General features: G+C 43.8%; 1 protein-coding gene across 4 annotated transcripts in view; it reads left to right on the top strand.

Moving 5' to 3' along the window:
* Window positions 1-23,477, top strand: part of PID1 (phosphotyrosine interaction domain containing 1) — a 201,560-nt gene that overhangs the window by 53,724 nt on the left and 124,359 nt on the right. For 2 of the 4 annotated variants that reach the window (XM_006033832.2, XM_025215737.1), the window contains exon 2: window positions 18,650-18,796. In XM_006033832.2, coding sequence (XP_006033894.1) covers window positions 18,650-18,796 — 147 coding nt within the window. Of the gene's footprint in view, window positions 1-13,988; window positions 14,042-18,649; window positions 18,797-23,477 lie in introns of those variants that run through there. The other 2 variants (XM_025215738.1, XM_025215740.1) reach the window with 2 other exon arrangements.

The following is a 23,477-nucleotide window of genomic DNA, read 5'->3' as shown; positions in this document are numbered from 1 at the left end:
TTTGTATAACCACATACACTTGCTTATTCTCAGGCAACAAGAATATTGCTATTACATTTGGATTTCCATCTCTGCATGGAAATGTTCTGTTTGTTTTATTGCATATAGTGCAGTGGGTAAAATACTCTGATAGGCAAAATATGCTGCCAGACATGAAAGAACAAAATATGAAAAGTTTTCATTGACCTTGCTGACCATTTGTTTGCGCTCTTGGGAGGACAGGCTTAGTTGACCGCAAAGACCATTTTTTTTGTCATTGGATGGGACTGTTGTTGGATGCCACACAGTGCCGCATCTGTGCTCGGGGCAAGCCCTCTCTCGGCAAGAGGGGGTTATTCAGCTGCTGGCCCCGAGCATAGGCCAAGTGGCGGCTGTTGCCGGACCAAGAAGACCCTGCTGCAGTGCCAGTGGCCAACAGCTGAATAAGAAATTGGGAAAACAGATGTATATCTATAGCTGATCATCATGTAAAAGTATAGATTTTGCGTGTTCAAATATCTGAAAATTTGACCTCAATAAATAAAATAACAATTGACATTTTGTGCTGGTCTTTATTGAAGTGTGTTCTCTGAGTACTCTGTTCACAGTTAGCTTTAATCTTACCAATTTTAGACCCCCTGACAACTTTACTCCAGACTATTGTAGTGAATCTGTAATAAAGGCAAGCATTGATTGAGGCATAGGCCTTGCACATTATAGCTCTTGCCTGACTCATTGTGCATTTTATAACATAAAAGCTACATTGCTCATGTGAATTGCCATTCTGTGGTCCCTACAAGGACTTCAAGCACCAAGGGATGGCAGCCTATGGACCATGGTCTGGATCTGGCCAGTCAGGGGATTGGATCCCACCTGCGAAGGGCACCACAGGGGATCAGGTGGCATGCAGCTGCACTGAGCTGCCTATCCCCTCTGCAAAACTTTGCTGTTCTCTCATGCTTATGTTTATCCTAGCTGCAGAGGGGCTAAGCTTTGGCAGCAAGGTTTAAGTATGAATGGCTTGGATGCTCGGAGGTGGGAAAGGGAGACTTGTTGGTTGCGACTCCTGCACCCTACTTCACAAAATCCTGGATCTGCCCATGCCTAGTCTAGATGAATGGGTTCCTTCTTATTTATATGTTTAAAATCCCTTTTCCTCCTCACAAATAGGATTCTGTTGAAATGTTTGATCCATGTTTTCTCTCTTCAAAGTTTTATCTGCAGAGGAGATGGACAACCCTCCCAGGTGTCTCTTGCAAAGTTCCATTTCTATTTTTTCATTATAAGAGTTGTGTGGACCCATCAAGAAAATGCTGGAGATCTGTATCCAGGCTACCTGTGCCATATGTATATGGCAAATATAGATATAGACTATATATGCATATAGTCACCAAGGGAATTAATTAGGTTTTCTGCATCTGATTCTGAGATTTTAATACCAGTAAGGAAAAAAAACCAAAGTTTTCAAAAGTATCACTGGCATTGAGTATCTGTTTTTGGTTGTCCAGAATGTGAGAATTTGGAAAGTGCTGCCTTTCAGAAAGTGGTGTTCGTGTGTCCGTGGAATATTAGGCCTAGTTAAACATGCAAAAATTGAAGCATATGGAATTGATTATTATTTTTGAAAAATCTTATCTGGAACCTTTACAGATCTTAAACCTTTCTACAACACTTTAATATGATTTTTTTTATCTCATCTTTTGATAGCTAGATAAACCCAAAACTGAGAACACAATTTGGATTTTGCCTAGTTTTTTGAGTCTCCTGTTCCTATATAGGTTCCAATATAAGTTGCACTGATTCATGATTGAATTGAGAGGAACAGCAAATAGGCAGAGCCCTTTTCTCCCCAGCATCACCTGGGGTGACAAGGAACAATGGTAATAAGTAGATGGAGAATAGGTTTAGGTTAGAGACCAGAAGGCAATATTTTACAGTTAGGGCAGCCAAAATCTGGAAACAGCTTCCCAGGGAAGTGGTCCTTGCCACTACCTTGGGCAAATTCAAGAGGAGGTTGGATGGTCACCTGTCTGGGGTCTTGTGACCCCAGCATTCATCCCTGCCTGTGGCAGGGGGCCAGGCTAGATGATCTGTTCAGGTCCCTCCTGACCTTAGCTACTATGAAACATAGTATGAAATATTATAATTCAAATGGGAGTTACCACTGACTTTCTGGGCACCAGGATTTTATTGATAGGTTCTGGCCTATATTCAATAAAGGTTTATTGTAGTATAAACCCTGGCAGAGATCCTTGGTGATAAATAATCTAATGGGAAATGAAGTGCAGCAAAACAGAACAAATCAGCTACAACTTTATTTATTAGGGATATATAAAGGACCAGTGCAGCTTGATCAGAGGGCAGCATGACAAATAAGGGCCTGTGGCTTGGGCATTATAGTGCATACAGTGATTCAGCTCTGGTCCAGTGGAGATCTGCAGAGTGTGTGGAAGTGGTAACACGGCTACTCCTTTGCCTGGCTGAATCCATCTTCCTGTGCAGGAAAACTCACTGATATAGAGACCTATATTACACATCCTGCATTAGCTTTTATGGGTGCATCTAGATGAGTGCGCACGTGCATCTTGCAGCATCTCAAACCCCTTTGAGACACTGCAAGACGCATGTGTGGGAACAAAAAAAATGTTCCCTACGCTGCATAGTTGCAGCACATGGGCAGCATTAGACCCGTGGATGTCCAGGAGTCAAAAAAATCTATGCCACAGAACAACGGGGCAAGGCAACCCGGGAGTTGGTTCTCCAGGAGAGTTGCTCTGGTTTCTGGCCAGAGCATCTCTGTGGTGCTCCTACTGTCCCTGGCACTGTCAAAGTTAAGTTAGGGATGTGGGGTAGGGAGGTTTATGGGTGTGGGTAGGTGTGAGGAGCGGCAGGGGGGGTGTCAGGAGTGGAGGGGGATGTTGGGGGCTATAAGGAGTGGAGGGGGTTGTTGGGAGCTACGGGGAGTGGAGGGGGATTTCGGGGGGTGTGGGGAGCAGCAGGGGGGGATGTCCCAGTGGGTGGGTATGTGGAAGGGCTGGAAGAGGGGCTGCCACATGCCTGCCCCTCCAAAACCCAGCCCCTGCAGCGCCAGCAGCATCAGGCAGTGTGGCTGTGGCTCTGCTGCAGGCACAGTGGCAGTGACAAAGTGCTGTGTGACATGGGCTCTGTACATGCTAAATGGACCCAGCCCGGCCCTCTAGTGCATGGCCTTGGATGAGCCAAGGTGGGTCCATTCAGCATCTGGGCCACACAGTGCCGTGTCACTGCCTGGAGCTGTCCCCAGGGAGGTGCGGGGTGGTGAGTGGGGGGTCGGGGGTGGTGAGTGGCTGGAGCATGGAGCCAGAGGCAGAGCTGGCAGCGTGTGGTGGGACCCGACCTGGCTCAGCCTGGTGCAGCTTGCTAGCCTGGCTTTGCACCGGAGCGGGATGCATGGCTCCTGTGCAAATGCATGCTGGGTGGGATTGGGCCAGTGTGGCGTGTTTTCCATGAGGCTCAGGAATACTTGAGTGTCATGGAAATTGCACCCTGCCAGTCTGATTTTGACCCAATCTGGCCTGGGCTGTGCAGCTAGTGAGCGTTTGTACAGGAGCTGTGCCCCCTGGAGCTCTGCATCCCACTCCAGTTCAAAGCCAGGCTATTGAGCCACATTGGGCCAGGTCCTACCACATGCCTCCTCCCCACAGCCACCGTGCAGCAAGCAGTGCTGCCACTGGAGGCAGGGTCTGGTGCAGCGTGCAAGGACGACACGCTGAGCCAAACTGAGTCCTGCTGCTACTGGGGAAGTTCGCGCTGCCAGGCTGGGCCGGTTCCATGGCGGCAGGACCTGGTGTGGCACACAGGGACCGTGTGTTGTGCGGAGCCGGGTCCTGCCACCATGGAACTGGCTTGGCCTGGTGGTGCGAGCGGCCCCAGTACCGGCAGGGCCTGGCTTGGCTCGGTGCGCTCTCCCTGCGTGCTGCGCCGGGTCCTGCTGCCTTGGAACCAACCCAGCCTGGCTGTGCAAGCTGCCCCAGTGTCAGCAGGGCCCAAGTTGGTGTGTTACACAGTCCCTGCAAGTGGTGCTGGCCCCTGAGTGACACCTGCGAGTGGCACTGGTCCCCCATGAGTGTCACAGGCAGCACCAGCTCTGAGCTGATTGGGGCTATGTCATACTTCAGGGGGGCTGGCAGCAGCGGGCTCTAAGTACCCCACTCCCACTGCTGCTGCAGGGGGTAAGTTGTGGGCACTGTGCGGGGGGCTGTGGCCCTGCAGGATGACTGGGACCCTGTGGGAGGAGGGGGTCATGGCCCTGCAAGGTGCCTGGGATCCTGCGGGGGGGGCGGGATGTGGCCCTACAGGGTGCCTGGGACCCTGTTGGGGGGGCCCTGTGGCCCTGCTATGTCAGGGGGGCTGCACCCTGTAGGGGCCAGGGGACACACCACTGCTAAGCAGCCCCTCCACAGCCACAGTCCCCCCACAATCGCCCTGGCTCAAATTTGCACCACTTCTATTTGAACAGCTGCAAGTGCACGTGCTTGCATGTATAGACGTGCCCTATGTGTTTGACCTCCACTCTCCTACTCTCCTAAGAGTGATAGGTAGCCCCTTTTCAACAACCTTGTGGAATTCTCGAGTATGTTAGATTTAAATATTCAAGGTATCTCTTTCGATCAATGAAAAGCAATGCCCTAAATTAGCAGCAGAGGCCCAGCAAGTGGTCAGTGATAAAGTCAATTGCTTTTATATAAGGAAATAATTAGATGTCTGGGAAACATGACTTAAGAGGAAAGAACTATGATAATTTAGCATGGAAAAGAAAAGTCTGAGGTTGGGGTGGAGGATTTGATAACAGTCTTCAAGTAACTGAAGGGCAGCTATATAGAGAGGATGGATTCTCTGCGGCAACAAGGGAATAGGTCAAGCAATAATGGTTTTAAATTGCTGCTACGGAAATTCTGTCCGGGTATTAGGCAGAGCTTTCTTACTGTGAGGGTGGTTACACAGCCTCATTGGGTAGCCTGTTCCAATGTTTAATCTCTATCCTTGGAATTTTTTAGGAGAATGTTAAACAAAGACATGCCTAGAGTGGTTTACTCGGGGGTGACCCTGCCTTCAGAAGTGTGTTGGACTAGATGACCTTGTGAGTTGTTTTCTAGCCTTACTTTCCTCTGATTCTATGAAATGGATTATTTTCATTTTAGATGCTCCCTACTGCGTGGCTATAAGTCTAAAAATTCTGTGGCCTTGCATGAGGAATTAATTTGGCTCATTATATTGACGTTCATGAAAGCCTTTGGGGCATCCTTTTTATATCGCCTCTCCTGTATATCATAAGCATGACATTAGCGATTAACAAGTGTTAAGGGCCAGATCCACAGAGACACTGGAAGTGCATTGTTGAGCCTGAAGTCACAAGACGTGCTCGTGGGGGTAGCCCTGGAGTGCTATTACACTCAGTTCAGCCAGAATGGTGGCTGCTCTGGGTGTGTGCAATAGTTAAATGTTAGGCATATAAGTAGCTTTACAGGTGATACTTATGTGCCTTTGACCTTTGCAACACCTAAGTAATTAGGCAGGGGTTTTGAAAATCATGCACATGGACTTAGGAGCCTAAATTCTTCCCAAATTGCACTTTAGGTAGATAATTACTTTTTTGGATCTAGCCCAAAGTTCTTTCCTCTCTTAAAGGTTATTCTAAATTCCTTCTTTGCAACAGGCACCTCACTCACCTAATAGAAATCTTAACTGATGCAGTGAGAGAGAATATATAACTGCATAAGTACATTATTGATTAACTGAAAAAAGGAGGAAGAGGAACAGGAATATGACAAAAATCCTTTTTAAAAAAGATTGTGTTTTGGAATCCATGGCTTCCTGACCAGTATTGTGTTAGATTTCTGTCTGCTACTCATATAGAGAATATAGAGAGAAATTTTAAAGCATTCTTTGACACAGGAAATATTGGAAAGCGTCCAACAGTGAACTGAAAGAGCAACAGCCTTGGTACGTGCTGCAGGATGTCATTGTTTTAATATTGAGCCGGCTTTACCAATAACATTCCTACTAGAAACTCATGTTTGGGAAAAAAAATTCTTGGAAGGCATATGAGAGGCCAGCTCGAAATAAAAATAAACGGATTTGACTTATTTGTGCTTCTGCATGTCCTATTTTCTTCTTTCTCCTCCTTGTCATCCTTTATTTCTTCATTTTTTCCCACTCCCTGTCTTACCTGTTCCTCTTGGCTCACATTTTGGTTCTGATTTGCTTTTGACCAGGAAAATTCTTGGACTGATTAAGTTTATAGGACAGCCTGATGATTTCTTTAGAAAATTCTGACATGCTGGTACTTCTATCTTTTTAATTATATTCAAAAAGACTTACAGACATGCATTTATTGTTGCTATAGTTTAAATGGATGTTTAGGGTTAGGGACAGACATTCAAAAAGCTGGAGCCTGAATTGATTCAACCTTTGCAGGTTAGTTTAATCTGCGTAGGTTGAACCAGTTTGTAACAGGACAAACATTCTATGTGGACAGTGGCAATGCAGGCACATTCCTGCAGTTGCTCAGGACAGGAGCTGGGAGGTGCTAGAGCATGCCCTTAGCTTCAGGGAAGCTGTGCTGGGGTGGCATGGCCAGTCCAGGATGAACTGGCCAGAGAGGGGTTTAATTCCCCCATCTCTATCTCACCGGAAGGGGCCCAAGTGGGGTACGCCCCCCTCACTACTGCTGCTGCTGCTGCAGCATCAGGGCACCATGGCCCCTGAGGCAGAGGCAGGCAGGGTGGAGGGTTAGTCCCCCCTCTACCCCACTGGCAGCCAGGTCAGCCCACCTTCACCACCACGCTCCCTGCCTCTTCCCAGGGGCCGTTCCTGGCCGTGTCCCCTCCCTGCCTTTGCAGCAGGAGGGGGCAGGGCTCTTGTTGGGGGCAGCAGCCTGTGTCATAATGTTGGTGTAAGCATGAGCCCCTTCCTGGTGGGGGTGCTGCACTGTGGGGCTGGCAGAGCTGTGGCAGGCTGCACATGGTAGCACTGGGGTCCCAAGAAGGCCAGAGACTTGCAAGCCCCTGCAGTACTACCATGCTCTGCAGAGCAGCCCCCACCGGGAAGGGGCTCACACTCTGGGAACCCGTGATGGGGTGCTGCCCATCATGGTCACTCACCCCTTGCTGCTTCAGCTGTCAGGTAGGGGTGGGGCCCAGCCCCTGCTGTTTGGTCTGTGTTCAGGGCAAGCCCCCTCCCGGCAAGAGGGTGTTATTCAGCCGCTGGTCCAAGCACAGGGCAAGTGGTGGTTGTGGTTGAACCAGGCAGACCCTGCTGCAGTGCCAGTGGCCAATGCCTGAATAAGCCCCCTCTTGCTGGGAGGGGGCTTGGCCTGAGCACAGAGAGGCCACTGACTCTGCTTTCTGCTCGGGGCCAGCTCCCTCCCAGCTGGAGGGGGGCTTATTCAGCTGCTGGTCCTGAGCACGGGCTGAGCGGCAGCTGAAGCCAGGCCGGGCAGACTCTGCCAGTGTGCCAGTGGCCTCTCTGTGCTCGGGGCAAGCCCCTTCCCAGCAAGAAGGAGCTTATTCAGCTGCTGGCACTGCAGCAGAGTCTGCCCACAGACTCTGGCCACAGCTGCTGCTCAGCCTGTGCTTGGGGCCAGAGGCTGAGTAAGCCCCTTTTTGCCGAGAGGGGGCTTGCCCCGAGCACAGACCTGAGCGACAGGGGCTGGGCCCCGCCCCCACCTGGCAGCTGGAACAGTGAGTGACTGTGGTGGGCAGCAGCTTGTCACAGCTTTCCAGAGTGCAAACCCCTTCCTGGAGCGGCCACTCTGCAGACCGTGGCATTGCTGTGGGGGGTTTGCAGGGCTCTGGTCCGCTTGGGACCATGGTGCTGTCACGTGCAGCCTGCCACAACTCTGCTGGCCCTGCAGTGCAGCACCCCTGCCGGGAAGGGGCTTGCATTCCCACACATTATGATAGGGGCTGCTGCCCTCAACAAGGGCCCTGCACCCTCCCACTGCTGCAGTAGGGAGGGGCACAGCCAGGCAGGGAGCGCAGGGCGAGAGTAGGCAGATCTGGCTGCTAGTGGGGGTAGAGGGGAGACTGCCTCAGGGGCCATGGTGACCCGCTGCTGCAGCAGCGAGGTGGAGAGTGCCTAGTAGACCCAGCTTGGGTCCCTGCCAGTGGGATAGAGAGGAGGGAATTAAACCCCTCTCTGGCCAGAACCCTACCCCTGCCTGTCCCTGCTCTGGATGGGGAGCAGAGAAGCAGGGCCAGCCTGGCTGGGCTAGAGCAGAGATCCCAGCCCAGAGAGCATGCTGGGATCCTGGGGATCTCTGGTTTAACCTAACCCACCAAGGGGTCTGGGACAGACATTGCAAAAACCAGTTTGAGCCAAATCAGTTAATTCTGATACTACATTCAACGAGGTTTATCTCAACCCGTTTTCAGCCATTTTGAAACTGGTTTATGTGCACTGAATGTCTGTTCTGTTACAGGTTTAAACCAGTTTCTGATCACTTCAATTGGTTTATGTGTAATTTCCAGTTTCTCCCTAGCCTAGGAGAAATAGGATGCAAGAAATAAAGGAAGATCCATTAACATGGAAATAGCATATATGGGTGAGTGAAGTCCAAGTTGGTGTGAAAAACTCTTATGTCAGAAAGAATTCTCTGGATTGGTGAACTGTTATGAAAAATTAAGCAACAAGTGCTGGACTTGGTTTTTAACAATGCTAAAATCTTTATTTAGTTATTTATTTTACAATTATGCATACAGCCTATGCATAGCAAGCACTAAATATATCCCTCAATCAATATCACAATATATGTTCTACTGGTCAATAAAACAAATCAGCTATAAACATTTTTTATCAGAGTATAATTTAGCAATTCAATACGAGTCTTTCATGTAATTCCTTCTGTTGATGCTCTGTGTTATTTTGTATAGGAAGACCATTATTAGAGTTATCTAAATATATGATTCCCTCCTACCTTGCTGATGATCTTGATAGTGAAACTTTAATTATTTAGTGGTTAGTTCCAAGCTGTAAATTTGATATCCAAATATCCTTCAAACTTGGGTTTTTTTAGACCTAGGATTTGGGTTTGGCCGATCATTTGAGATAAGCCAGGGATTCAGTCATGAAGTTCTTGTATAGCTCCAAACTTCCCCAGTTTGGAGGGTGTTTGTATCTTGGTTGTGTTTTGTTTGGGCAGCAGTCCTGCTGATTGGAATCACATAAACTTGGCAACAGAGCCCAGGAATCCAAGCCAGAGAAAACTCTAAAGTACACAGGGTATGAGAACAAAACGTTTCACATGAATTAAATTGTGATGAAACAGAAATTCTTTAAACTTGTAAAAAAAACAGTGCAATGTGAGCATCATAACATAAGTCATTATGTGACTCTGGGCATTGGTAGAGAGCTTGAGTTATAAATATAAAATTCTGCTAATTAGGGTTTTTTAAGACAGGATATGACTTTTTACAGCAAGGGGCAAAGTATTTCCTACAAATTGCTGTTGATAGCAAGATGAAACGTCTTCGTGGTGAGATCCGTTTGAAGTGCTTCCCATTTTGGCTCTGCAAGGTGTCAAAGTCAAGTACCTGGGCCTAAGAGCATGCTCAAAGAAATGGAGCTGGGTCATGTCTACATGGTAAACCTATCATCCCCAACAACAGCACTTCTGAGCACTGTGCTTCTCTGGGTGGGAAGCAGTGCAGCTGCATCTGCAGTGTGCATCAGGCAGCTAAATAGTGTTGAGTGGCAGTACCCTTCTCCATGCTAATAAATCTGGGTCCCAACATTGTAGCTCCACATTGCTGCAGTTACACTTCTTGGCTGCTTGTACATGCCACGGGGATTTAATTCAGTTCAGTTCTCCCTAAATACAAACAGTGTTTTTTTTAAAAACACTGCTTCAATTTAGGAAGAATTAAACTGACCTGAAACCCTGTGGTGTGTACACAAGGGTGGGGGCCTGATCCTTACCTGCCTTTTCGGCGGCGGTGGGGAGAGAGACAAGCTGCCAGTGGGCTGAACAGTCCCTGAGCTGTTTCGGGGTCCCCCAGGCAGCACCTGGCCTGGGTGGTCTGGGGTGGAGGGGGTGTGACACAGCCGCGGAGGGAAGCATTGGCCCACCTGCAACTGTGGAGGGAAGCACCCAGCCTCTTCACAGCTCAGGCAGGCAGGCAGGCTGAATCTGGGGGACAAAAAAAAAAAAGAGAGATCAGGTTTACCTCTTTTTTTTCCTTCAATGGCGCCTGCCTGCACGTGCTGCTGCCGGGTCCTACAGCCCCTGAACTGCACGGGGCCCGCCCAGCCTCAAGCACGTCAGCTTCTAGCACCCCATGCACTGTTGCACTTTTGTTAGGTAGGAAACTAAAACACCTTGGAGGTGTTTTATCTTGCTACATACCAAAGTTATTTAAAGCACAATATGCTGCCGAGCGTGCAGACAGCAATGCCATTAAAGCGGTGCAAAAGGGCATGTAAGCCTCTTTAATGGCCAATTTTGTGGCCTGTACAAAGACCCCTTCTGATTTAGGAAGCAGCCTACTCTGAGCTGTGCTGTGTACTTAAGGTTGCCTCTGCTGGGCACAGTATATTCCTGGCCTAAGGCACTCAGGGTCTTTGTAAAGACAATGGGGAGAGTAGAAGCCCACATGCTGAGTGAGAAGCAGCTAGGGTGGGACAATAGGAATCACTGAGCACAGGTATATGCTTGAATTCCTGCCAGACTTTGGAGTTTAAGCAGCTTTATCCACTAAATAACCAGAATACAGAGTCCTCTTTTTAGATTAGGTGCTCTTCTTAGATTAGGCCAGCTCAAAATAAAAATAAACTGACTTATCTGTGCTTCTGCATGTCCTATTTTGTTCTTTCTCCTCTGTCATCTTTTATTTCTTCATTTTTCCCACTGCCTGTCTTACCTGTTCCTTTTGGCTCCCATCTTTATTCTGATCTGGTAGTTTCATAAGTACATGCAGTCCTTTATTCTCTTTACAATGCTTCTTCTATTTAATTATAATAACACACCCAAGAACCCAGAAGTTCTTTTAGTTGTTTATCCTGGAGTTATGCTGATTACCGTTTAATTTTTATACGGTTTAGAGATATGAAATAGGAATGATTAGCAATTTTTTTAGCGAAATATACCCTGTCATCTGAAAAAGACTTAATGAATTCAGTTAGTAGAATATATTTATCTCAATATGCTAAACAAGATACAATTTTAGTAACCTGCTATCTAGCATTAGATAACTTTCAAAAACATTATCCAGAACATCTTTATTATGTATAAGTGGGGAAATGGGAGACCTGGAGGAAGAGCAAGCGGGAGGGGGCAACAGGAGATGTGTTCTCATATTTCCTGAGAAATCAGGGCAATTGACTGGGCTGCATCAGTAGGTGTGTTGCTACTGCCAGTAGTTCACGGGATGTGATTATTCCCTTCTATTCAGCACTGGCGAGGCCACATAATGAGTAGTGTGTTCAGTTTTGGGCCCCAACTACTGAAAGGATGTGGACAAATTGGACAGGGTCAGGTGGAGGGCAACAAAAGTGGTGAGGGGGCTGGGGGCAACGTTCCCTCTAAGGAGTAGTGGTCTGTGAGTGCGCCGCTTCGGTGTGGCGTGGGACACTTACCGAAGGTAAGATCCTCACTCCTCACCTGGGGCAGGCAGCGAGGCCTGGGGGCTAGGGACCTGGGGGGGTTGGGGGCTAGGGCTAGGGGCCTGGTGCTAGGGCTAGGGGAGAGGGTAGTAAAACATTGGAACAAGTTACTTAGAGAGGTGGTGGAAGCTCCATCTTTGGAGGCTTTCAAGACTTGACTAGACAAAGCCTTAGCTGGGATGATCTAGTTGAGGATGGTCCTTCTTTGAGCAGGGGGTTGACTGCCTGGGGTCCGTTCCAACTCTAATTTTCTATGATTCTCTGATATGATCCTAGATTCTACACAATTATATGTATGTTATTCAGTTTTGCAGTACAGAACATATTGCTGATCAAATGATTTTTACCTTTGATAAGTGGTTCCATATTCTTTGAAGAGGATTTTATTGTATTGTTCCACACAATGTTGTGCAAAGGACCAGTAAAGAACAAATACTGTAAGGCAAAGTTTAAGATCCAGCAAATAGTATTGAAAGTGTCATAGTAACATTTGTTCAAACAGGAAGGCAGCTCAGATGTGATATTTGTTTGTACCCAGTTCTATTTGCTTGAATAAAACAAAAAAGGTTGGTAAGAGGTAATGGTTCATGTGTTCCATACCAAAATGTTTGGGTTTTTTTTAGTGGAGGACTTAGTGTGTGGTATTTGGTCATAAACTCTTTGGGCTGAATTTATGCCAGCATAAGTCATAAATAGCTCCGCTGATTTTAATTGGAGTTACACTAGTGTAAGGATATTGATAGGGGCACTGAACTTCATAGAGATTTTTTTTCTGGAACAAGATGGGTAGATGTAGGGTTTTCACCACTTCTGAGCATTACAGTCACCATCACATTAGAGAAAATATATTTTAGCTTCTTATGTTTCTTCTGCATTGTCAGTTGCATACAGTGGTGGGTTCATTCTCCCAAACTGCAGGATAGTGGTACAGTGTGCGGATCAGCACTTTTTGCATTTCAGTGGACTTCGCTGGTAGAGGAAGTACTATGTGCATAGTAGTAAGTTTGATTTAAGTGTTGTGTGCTACCTTTTTTCTATGGAAGGAACTATAGATTCCATGTGCAGTTGGTTACTGCTGCTTTATGGCTTTAAATTGGAAAAACGTTTCTAATCTTGGGTGTCTTGTGGGGTTGAGGTACACTGATACTGACTTTCTACAAGACAGTACTACCATGGTAAACCCACTTTTGACTCTATCTAATCTAAAACTCTTCTTTGTCACAAATTCATTTCTTATCAGTCTGCATCTGGAACTATTTGTTGATCCGCACTTGCAGTTTATGTTACCACCAGATTTGGCTAAGAGACCTCTTTAGGAGCCCTAACTCATCATTTAAGTTCTCCTGCTTTATCTGTGGCAGGCTAGGGTGTTATGTCTTGTGGTTGTGTCAGGACTGACTAGTTTTGCTAATAGGTTAGGCAATGGATTTGTATAGAATGGTTTGGAGTGGGATGATCCTGCCTCAGGCAAGGTGTTGGACAAGATAACCTCTGGAAGTCCCTTCCAGGCCTACTTTTCTATGATTCTATGATTTCGCTAAATTTGATTCTGTATTATAGTTTTCTTACCTGGATTTTTATGATGTTGTGACTAATAAAAATCATCTCTCTCTCATGTACACACAGAGCTACTAAGCATTACATAATGTGAATATTGAAGAATATTATTTACATGCTGAAAAAGAGATAGTGCAGAAGCACTAAATAGTCTTACTATAAATGCTTAACATATATTCATTTTTGTACTCGGGACTATTTTCTTCGGGCGAAATCGTAAAATAAAAACATAGAATCTTTATTTTAGAGTTTTAACTATAGCATAAACTATGAGCTAGAGTTAATATTTAGTAAATACATACCCCTTAGATTGATAGCAGTAGAACTATACTTTTGTGCCTGCTGTCTTTGCATTTTCAGAGGACTATAGATATGATGAAAACATGTTAGAAAGTTGTGGTCACTGTGCAAAATTAATCTACAGCTAAAAAAAGTTACTTATGTGATGTAAGGGTGGCAAATTTTGCTGCCACTCAGGTGATTACTGTACAAGACTAAAACTTGGTCTCCCTGGGGTAATAATCATCATGGAGGCCTCTGAGGAAAATTGTACATGTTGTACCACCTTTGGCATCCTGAGGATTCCAAAGGCTGCTTAGCTACATGGAAGAAGACATGTTCAACCTTCTTTGTTTGGAAGAGTGATCTCTTCTGAGGGTAGTGAATTGAATAGAAAAGGGGAGCTTCAGGAGTTTTAAGAATGACTTCAATAACCAAAGCCATGATTTTGTATTAAAATAACCTTTTAGGAGTATTATTAGCTTACAAGCATGTAACTAGAATGCTAATTACAACACTAATCCTTCTTGCAGCTTTCTTTGACAATCAGACTGTGGTGAATGCTTAAGCAATTTCAGACTTGCTGGTAAGTCCTGTGTGTGTTATATTGCTTAGAGTCTTTAAATTTTTGCAAGCATGGTCTAAATCAATAAGACCACTTACATGGGCACAGTGTGTTTTGTGCACAGTTGGAAAAGTTTCATGTCTAGATGACTTGATGACAATATAAGAACTACAAAATTAAACTTAGTGGTTATGGCACAGAAAAAAATGTGAATAGCATAGTATGCACTGATCCATAATGTGGTAAATTGTTAAAAGTCATGCCTTTAAAGGACTAAGGGAACTTAAAGATCTTACTTAAGGGATCTTACAGATTGTGAACTAAGAAGACAGGAAAGTTATTGCTTCAAGGTCATTGCTGAATTTTTGTTTAAGGTACCTTGGTTAGCATTTGCCAGGTTTTCACTAAAGCTGCCAGTTTGGAATAGAAACTAAGGCACAGGTTTATTAAGGACTTGACCATGCACACAGCTTTAAGAAAGTGAGTAATTTAACTGACTAACATTGGCTACTGAGAAGTTGAAAGTTCGAGGTCACAGCAGAATCGCTTATGGGACAGCCCTGTCAGATTTCAAAGAATCTGTGAATTCTGCTAAATACCTTGTCACAAGCAGTGCTAAGTTGACTTAAAATAAGGCAACTTAACTAAGTGAACTTAAGTTAAGCCACATTGGAGTATACATATGTACAGCTCCTTGATGTGGTGGCAGCCATCTTGTGAGCTAAGCCAACTTAACTTATGCAACTCAAGATAATATACCTCTGAGGTTTAAGTTGACTCTGCTCCACATACATGCATACGCTCTGACAGTGAAGTCAGCTTAACTGTCAGAAAGTTAGTATGTGTGTACATACCCAAGGACACGTAAAGAAAGAAAAGACCACATATGTTTCAGTGGGACTGCTTACATTTTCAAAATTAACCATATGTTTAAGTACTTTGCTTAGTCAGAATCTCACTATGTAGTATGGGCTGGCAGATCCTTACTTTTCTGTGGCAGCTATGATATGGCTGTACTAATAGTGCAGATTTCTCTCTACATCAACAATGTCCCTCAGTCTCAAGTAAAATAACCTCCTTTATTTCTGAGGCGTACTTCTGAATCCATGCTTATTCTGTCCTGGCCCCCTCTGGCTACTAGTCAGCGGTTTACTGCCAGTTGCAGTTGTGGGTTTTTAAGCATTTGTCCACTGCCAACTGGACTGAAGCCACTCTTAAACTCACTAAAATACTGAATAGCTTTCATGTGCTAGACAGTATTCTCTATCCTTTCCTAATGTCTTTGTTGATGGCTGTTGAAACAGAAGAGAAACAGATCATTGTCATAGCTTTTTCCCATTTTTGGTTACACCATGTTCTCTCCACCTCACAAGTTGATAGGAATACTCAGTAGGCAAAATGAGCTGTCTGGGGTCAGATCCAGTGAACTTAAAAAATTATCAGTGAACTTAAAAGTCTTTCCACTAACTTCAGCAGGCAGTGGATCAAGAGAGTTGGAAATATTCTCTTCAAGAGTGATGTTATTATAAAGAAATATGTTTAATTAAAGGAAATGATGGGTATAAGAAGGAATCGCTCTTTATTTCAGTTGAGTGTTTCTCTCCGTATCTTTCTTTTTTTCTCTTCCTCAGCCTGCTAATCTCTGGAAATAGAAGTTTTGGCCCAGAAGGATGAAGCAGTTATGCACTAGGTTAGAATATCAGTTTTAATGCAAAAGTCTTCCAGTCATGAATCAGTGTGCCAGTAATATAGTACTACTCCAGGTTAAAAATAAATTTTATTTTACATTCCCTGTTACCTTTCCCCATCCATGTACACATGTAAATGAGCAGAGAGCCTTTGTACCAGATTTACCTTTTGCTTGACAGGACAGTTGTGTTGTTCATGAGGTGGTGTCATAGGAGGGGAAAGTATTAAGACCTGTGAGAAAATGCTGGCAAAAGAAGGAATGTGGTAAAAAATCCTCTTGCAGAGCTTTGTGATCTTCCTATGTTCCAAGTCTGTATTACTCTGTATTTTTTATGTTTTCTGCTGAAGAAAAAAGAAAGCAAGTTTAGCAAATCTGTAGCCTATATTTAACTTCAATTTAAGTGATACAGAGGTGCAATTTAGAAGATTAGCAATTACTTAACTGGACTAGCAAGCACTGTGCCATAACTGATGTTTAGAAAACTGAGATCTCTAACTTTGAGAGTATTTTGCATACATGAAAGGCAGTAAGTAAGCACACTATTTCTAAGCTTTTGCAAAAATGCACTGACGAAACCCTAGATAATTCAAAAGAAAAGATTCTGTAATCAAAATGGGGAAAAAATTAAATAAGGTTGTGAAAAAGAATGTTCCTTGTGACCTAGAAATAACTATCCACAAACATCTCCATAATGTGACTTGTCAAAGTATATTCTTTAATGTATAATCATGTTAAAAAGCTCTTTTGCTGAGATAACATGCTACTGTGTTTGGGGAGTGATGAGATAATGTGTAATGTGAATCAAAGGCAGATTAAAAATAATAGGAGTAGATCTCTTCACTGGAGTGGAAATATAAATGCTTGCATAAACAACATGGAAAGATTCAGAGAAGCTGTGAAGTGTTATGACAGGCTTCATGGGTTGGATAGGAAGGCAAGTATTATTTTCACAGACTATCCATGCTTATGAGAGTGTTTAACATGTGGGTTTAGTATTCTCTATTATAACTATCTTTGACTCTAAACATATATGATGTAGGGATAAAAGTGTTCTTGGGTGTATCTACCTATACTATCATCATGCAGCGATAAACTCCGGTGCATATCGTACTGGAGTTCATTGCTCCATGGCATGTCATTTGAACGTGTCCCTGGGACTGTGGCATGTTGAGCCAAGTCAGAGCAACCCTGGCTGGCAGGGGACACGGGAGGTCAGCCTGCCAGCTTAGGGCTGCTCTGACTTGGCTCAACATGCTGAGGAGGGACTGGCTGGGGCACGAGGGTGCTCCTGTGCAGGTCTAGCTGGCAGGCAGCCCCTGCACCGAAGCACCTTCATGCCCTATCCAGCCGGGTCAGTGTCTACACGTGCACTGCTGTGCGTGAAAAAACTCCAGAACAGGGTAGTACTTGTATTTACTGCTGTGGAGTTAATTAGTTTCCCGCAGGCTAATAGGACCGCACATGTAGACAAGAGATGTTTACTGCAGAGCTAATTAGTCTACTATGCAGTAAATATCTCATGTAGATGTGCTCTCCAAGTAGTGTATGTTTTAACAGTCTTTCAGTTAGCTTTTTCGCAATATGTTTTTGTAAATTATACACAGAGTTTCGTTGCTGAGGTCTTCTCATGCATTTTGAATGAAAACCCAAATCTATAAAAATCCATATGAAAATTTCATGTTGAGCAAATGTACATAACATTTTGGGTAAGTCTAAATTAATCAAATATTTATATGGCTCTCAGTCTTGTAACGCAGGAATGAAAATACATGGATTCTGTTGCTAGTTCTGATACAGCCTTCCTGTGTGACCAGGAAAGCCACTCATCCTAGAAAAAGAGAGGTTAAAGGAAGCTATCTAAAAGTGATGACTGCACAATACATTGAAATCTGCTGACAGAATTAAAGTACAGTTTTGCTATTATCAATAAATATTTACAAAATCAGAGATGAAGATTTCCATTCAGAAAATTAATCAACAATAAAATGAGAAGGTTAAGGGTGTGAGAAATTAATGGGACTGAATTTGGAGATTTTAATGAAGCCATTTTTATTTAGAAATACATAGTATATGTTATTTGCACGGAGCATTATATTTATTCAATTCATAATTCTGTTTTTTTCCCACAAATGAAGTAGTGATGGTCAACCAGTATAAGGTTCAGAGTTCATAATCAATTCATAGAAGCACCCAAATAGTCAAGTGTTTCTGTCATGTTTTTGATTCTGCACAATTGGTTTGGAAATTTCTTCTGAAGAGTTTTACTTAATTTTAAAACTATTTAAAGTATTTGTTTTAAAATGGGTGCCCTTAATAATTTACCATTTATTGCATTTAATATAAATACTCTTAGAAGTTTATTTTCTATAATTTCTTATCCTAATCTTATGCAATAGTATTAGCAAAAAATAATAAAGTGGCAAGTTTCTATGCTACCTCCTCTACTGTTATGTCCCCGTAATTAAATTTACATGAGAGAACAGAACATCACAGGGAAATTGAAGCCCAGAGTGGGGGAATATAATAGGAGAAAGGGAAAGTAAAGTTTCTTTGAAAGGCTCATTGTTGATTGAGAAAATGTCAAGTTATAGTATCACAGTGATAAGAGGTTTTGCCTTTTCCCTTTTCTATCCCAGTATTTTTTTTTCCTTTCCACTTTATCATGGGTAGGATTTATTTTGGTGGGGTTTACTTTTCTTGTATGACTAATCTGTGGAAATATGTAATGTATAACTGGGATCTTAACCAATCTCAATGGGATCCACAGGTACCTGGCACTCGTGAAAATTGAGACCCTTTTGCAATATTTAAAATATCTACTACTTCACCATCAGGTTTCCAAGGTCCTGAATAGATAGTTAAAGTCACTCAAATGGAAGATGTATGTCAGTTTTTCTTTGTCAGCAATCAACTTAATTGAACTTTTTTTAATTATTTAGCACTTTCAGACCATGTTGAAGACTAAATTGAATGTCCTAACTCTTCGAAAAGAGCCGCTTCCTACAGTGATCTTCCATGAACCAGAGGCCATTGAGCTGTGCACCACAACTCCATTAATGAAGACCCGGACTCATACTGGATGCAAGGTACTTCAAAACTAAAAAAGCCCAGGTATAAGACAGTTGTTGGTATTCTACACATTTAAGAGGAAATTAAAAATAAAATGTTGTTGTTATTTTGGAAGCCCCACTATGTAGCACTAATGCTGTGCTATTTGTATATATAAAATCTTTTATTTATGTCTTTTTCTTTGATGTGTGAGTTCTGTTCCTCAATAAATAGGTTCTCACAGATGGAGAAATGAAACTCTAAATGAGTTTTACAGTTTTGGTTATCAAAATTGCTTGAATCCTGACCTTCAAAGATTCTTTATTATATTCAGTATTATAACATTTATATCATGGTATCATTTCTTCTGGGTTAATTTAAATATGATTATTTTGCATAAATGCTAACGCTGAAATGAGAGATTGGGTCCCAATCCTGCATACCTATTCAGTGATTTTTATTAACATGACTATAATCTCATCCCATACCTATTCAATGATTCTTACTAACATGAATATAATCCCATTGAAATAGGTTTACAGGATAAAGTCTTAGATCAGATGTAAAAATTAAGTTAGAGTTTGAATCAGTAAAACAACAACATTAATTTATCCAGCTACATCAGGGTGTGCAGCAATGTGGAGTCCCTTCTGGTAGCCTACTAGAAAACCAGTGGATTGGATGTAACAGGTCTGCGGTCCAGATCCGGCCCATGGGCTGTATGGTTGAGCCCTCTGCTTTGGCAGAACCAAATGGTCAGTCACATTTACTGGTAGCTGAATCAGATGATCAGCAGTAATGTGCACTGAAGCAACAGTTTACTTATCTTGGTTCTCACTTGCTATGCAGTGACCTTTTCTGATGGACACGCTTACAACAGTAGTAGGTGCACTCCTAGATAAAATCAGCTCCACTGGCATGCTGATGCCACCAACGCTTCAGTGACAAACTTCTGTGGCAGGAATGTTGCTTTCATGTAACTCTTTGCTATAATCAAAGCTGGGAAGAGATTTTCTTTAGTATAAAGTGCTTCAAGTGAGCTGAACACAATATATTAACTTGCAGGTTTTACTGTTCTTTCCTGATGATGTCTCTTGTGCTCTATGTTGATGCATAATTACATTTTAGGGGGCATTACCACTCAAAATTAACACCCATACAGAGTCTGGCTTCCCTATCAAGTGTGAAATGGTTCAGCAATGCTTTCTGAAAGCAAATTTACCTCTGTTTGGGAATGTGATTGTGGAGTTTCAGTGATTAGTTTTTGACTTATCCTGTGTCTCTTCAGTGTGTCTCTAGCATGTGAAGATGTGTTGCAGAACAGTTTTTGAATTTATAAGCAAACAGAATCCTAGTTCTATATTTACTGTATTTGAATCCCAGATGAGGCTTTCCCTCCCACCCCAGTAATTCAACATGGAGAAAAAGGAACTTTGTCTTGGTTTTGAGTGAGTCTGGGGAAGGTGGGTGCTGTGGCTGCAACTCTGGCTCTGGCCATAGCCTTGCCTTGGAGAAGACTGCGGTGTGGACTGGGGGAGTGCAAGGGAGATTTTGTAGTGCAGGGTGGGGAGCATGGGGGAGACCACATAGTGTGGCAAATGGGGAGTTCAGAGAAGATGGCACAGTGGCAGGGGACCTGCTGAAACAGTGGCTCCAGTCCTGGGCTAGGGCTGCCCTTGCATCTGCTGCCTGGCCAGTGCCAGAGGCACTGCGTGCTCCAAGCCCTGGGCCAGACTACCAAACAGTAGAGGGGAGGGGGCATATAGCTAGGGTGGGGCAGGCACCAGGTTGGGGGCAAGTGGCAGGAGGGAGCAGGCACTGGGCAGGCAATTAACTAGGGGGCAGGCTGCATGGGGGGCAAGTGGTCAGGGTGGCAGGCATCAGGGGCATTTATACACATGCTGCAGGAGGGGGCGGTGCTTTAATTAGAGTGGCTCTGAGAGCTCTGAGAGCTGCTCTAATTAAGGCGCCTGGAGTATCTCGTGCATCAGCATCCCTATGCTTCAAAATGGCGGTGGGCGTTGAACAAGCTTTAGATAAAGCATGCCCACCACCATTTTGAAGTGTGGGGACATTGATACACGAGATGCAGGAGGCTGCTGCAGCGCGGTAATTACCACACTCCAGGAGACTTGATTTATCGAGTCTGCTTTGTTACACTGGAATTACAGCATGTTGGAGTGGCCTCCCTAATAGTCACTCCAGGGGACAAGTGATGGGCAGGCAGACACCAGGGGAAAGCAAGTGGCGGAGGGGGCAGGTGGCAGGAAGGCAGGCACTGGGGGAGGCAACTGGTGTGGTAGGGCATGGGACAAGGCCCCCGCCCTTTCCCTGCTGTTGCCCCCTTGTAGCTGCTTTTCCTGCCACAGCGGTTGGGGGGAGGGGATGTGAATTTAAGGTGAGCCTCCAGTAATTGTTCAGATGCTAAAAATTTAGATAAGATTGTTGTCATCGGAACTGTTGGTCTTTGATTATTAAATATGATGCACTCAATTGGAAACTTCCTCTTCTCAGTGTAGCACTGACTACCTGAGATGGAGGTAAGAAACTTGAAACACTGACAGAAAATAAGTGACTCAAAATGGAAGCATCTCAAAATGATGTGGGCCTATTTTCTTTTTAAAAAGTAGATCTTTAAAAGTTTTGTCTGTAGATTTTATTCTCTGGTATATTATTAACTTCTGCAGATTTTCATATTTCTTGTTCTCAGTCCCATCAAACTGTGGAGGCATTGTAAAAGGAGCCTGCTAAATGAGTCTTGGGTAGTCTGCTGCTGCTTTTCAAGCATTGTTACTATAATGAAAAAGGGAGAGAGGTTAAATGTGTTGTCTGTAACTTGTGAAGTGGTGTCATAAGTTTAACTTTTTTATTAAACTGCAAGGCTCTTTTAAGTAAGGACTAAAGTATTCATGATTGGAGATGGTAGTAGTTTCACTCAAATGTAGCTATCCTGCCCTAAGAGAAATTTTATTCTTCCTGTTTCCATCAACTTGAATGACATGTTCCTTTATACTTGGATGGATGTGGCAGGCCTTAATGAGAGGAACAGAAGCCTAATGAAGCATATTATTAATCCAAGTTAGATTACCAACATTCAGTCCTTTTTGGGAATAAGCTCTTGTAAATAGTAAAATACATTTCTATAGTACAGCATATGCAGTTGTTATAAGCTGTCTGCATTTTTCATTTGTTTTAACTGGGAAGATAATTTAAATTCAAGTGCATCTCCATTGGAGGCATACTATTCATATTTTTTTTAATGACCTCTTATTTCAAGTGATTTTGTAGCTGGGATGATCCAGGAAAGATGTAAGAGACGAGCCTTTTCAACTTTTTTTTTTCCAAATGGAATGGATGGTAATTGACATTAGTGAGATATTGACATCTTAAAGCCAAATCTCACTCCCATTGATAATTAACACATTAATTAAGAATTACAGTAACAAACCATACTTGTAACTGTAGGTTGGTGCAAAAATCCCTGCATGAGAGGGGGAAAAGGATCAAGTCCTGAGTTAGTTTCCTAGATGTCCATATTGTTCTTGTTCTGTTTGCCTAGGTCTTAGCATAATGGAGTCCTGGTCTAGAGGAGTTCCTAGGCACTACTGCAGCACAGTGTACCTGCGTATGGTACGGTTTCATGTCATATTGAAGACTGTAGGTCAGATCCTGATCATTATATCTTTGTCAAACTAATTACCTTTACTGGCAACACCTGAGGCTAGCATGAAAGGGGACAGAGTTTGTCTGACTGAAAAATCTATAATTAACTTCTAGTCACTAATATTGCCTCCTGACTGAAAAATAATGATCTAATTATAGTCCAGAAAATAAGACGATTCCACCGGCGTACATGCAAAATTGGTTAAACAAAATATTAAAGTAAAAATGTACTCTCTTGGGCCTGATTGTGATCTCTTTTGTACTAGCATTGATGAGGAACAATTACTTTGAACCAGATGCAGCTATATCCATATTAAATATGGCGTGAATTAGAAGATAGTCAGGAACAGAGAAACATTCTAGAGCATTAGCTAATTCCTAAGCATTATTACTATTGACAGTGTACCTTAATAGTCTCTGTTCCAGTGCACCAGTATCTTGCTTGGATATTGTTTTTGTCTGTCTAGGCGTTTTCTGGTCTTGTGCGTTTTGATTGCAAATTCTTTGGGGCAGAGCTGTTTCATTACTTGCATTCATAACATTTTCTCCACCTGGGATTCTGACTTTGCTCAGAAACCCCACGCAACACCAAATGAAAAATAAGTGATTTATATATTAGGGCTGCCTGAAGCTTCAGCTGGTTATTCGATTTGGAGGAGATTTTGGCTTGGTTCAGTGGCCAAATCTCCAAACCCAAATAGAATCAGGGGACCCATTTAAAGGTCTGAATCGATTCAAAGCTCTCCGAATATTCGGAAAAGATTTGGAGAGCTTTGATGTTTTGGGCAATCCCCAGTGGCTGCAGCAGGGAGCTGCAGCTGACTCTGAGCTGGTAAGTATTGGGACGGGGGAGGGAGGCTGGGGGAGGGGTGAGGGGACCATGGAGGTCTCCTGCCAGCACCCCCCAACCCCTGCCTGCTCTCTCAGCCCCCCCATGGATGCCTCCACCTGCCCCAGCTCTGTACTTTAAAGAAAAGCCCCAGGGCTCACCGGGTGCTGCCTGGCAGGGGGGCGAGCCCCGCACCCCCCACTGCCCCACGCTGCATGGGGGGGCTC

The sequence above is a fragment of the Alligator sinensis genome, unplaced genomic scaffold (assembly GCF_000455745.1).
Source record: "Alligator sinensis unplaced genomic scaffold, ASM45574v1 scaffold836_1, whole genome shotgun sequence".
Lineage (NCBI taxonomy): Eukaryota > Metazoa > Chordata > Crocodylia > Alligatoridae > Alligator > Alligator sinensis.
Note: the sequence above shows the minus strand (reverse complement) of the source record. Positions and strands in the feature narration are given on the sequence as shown.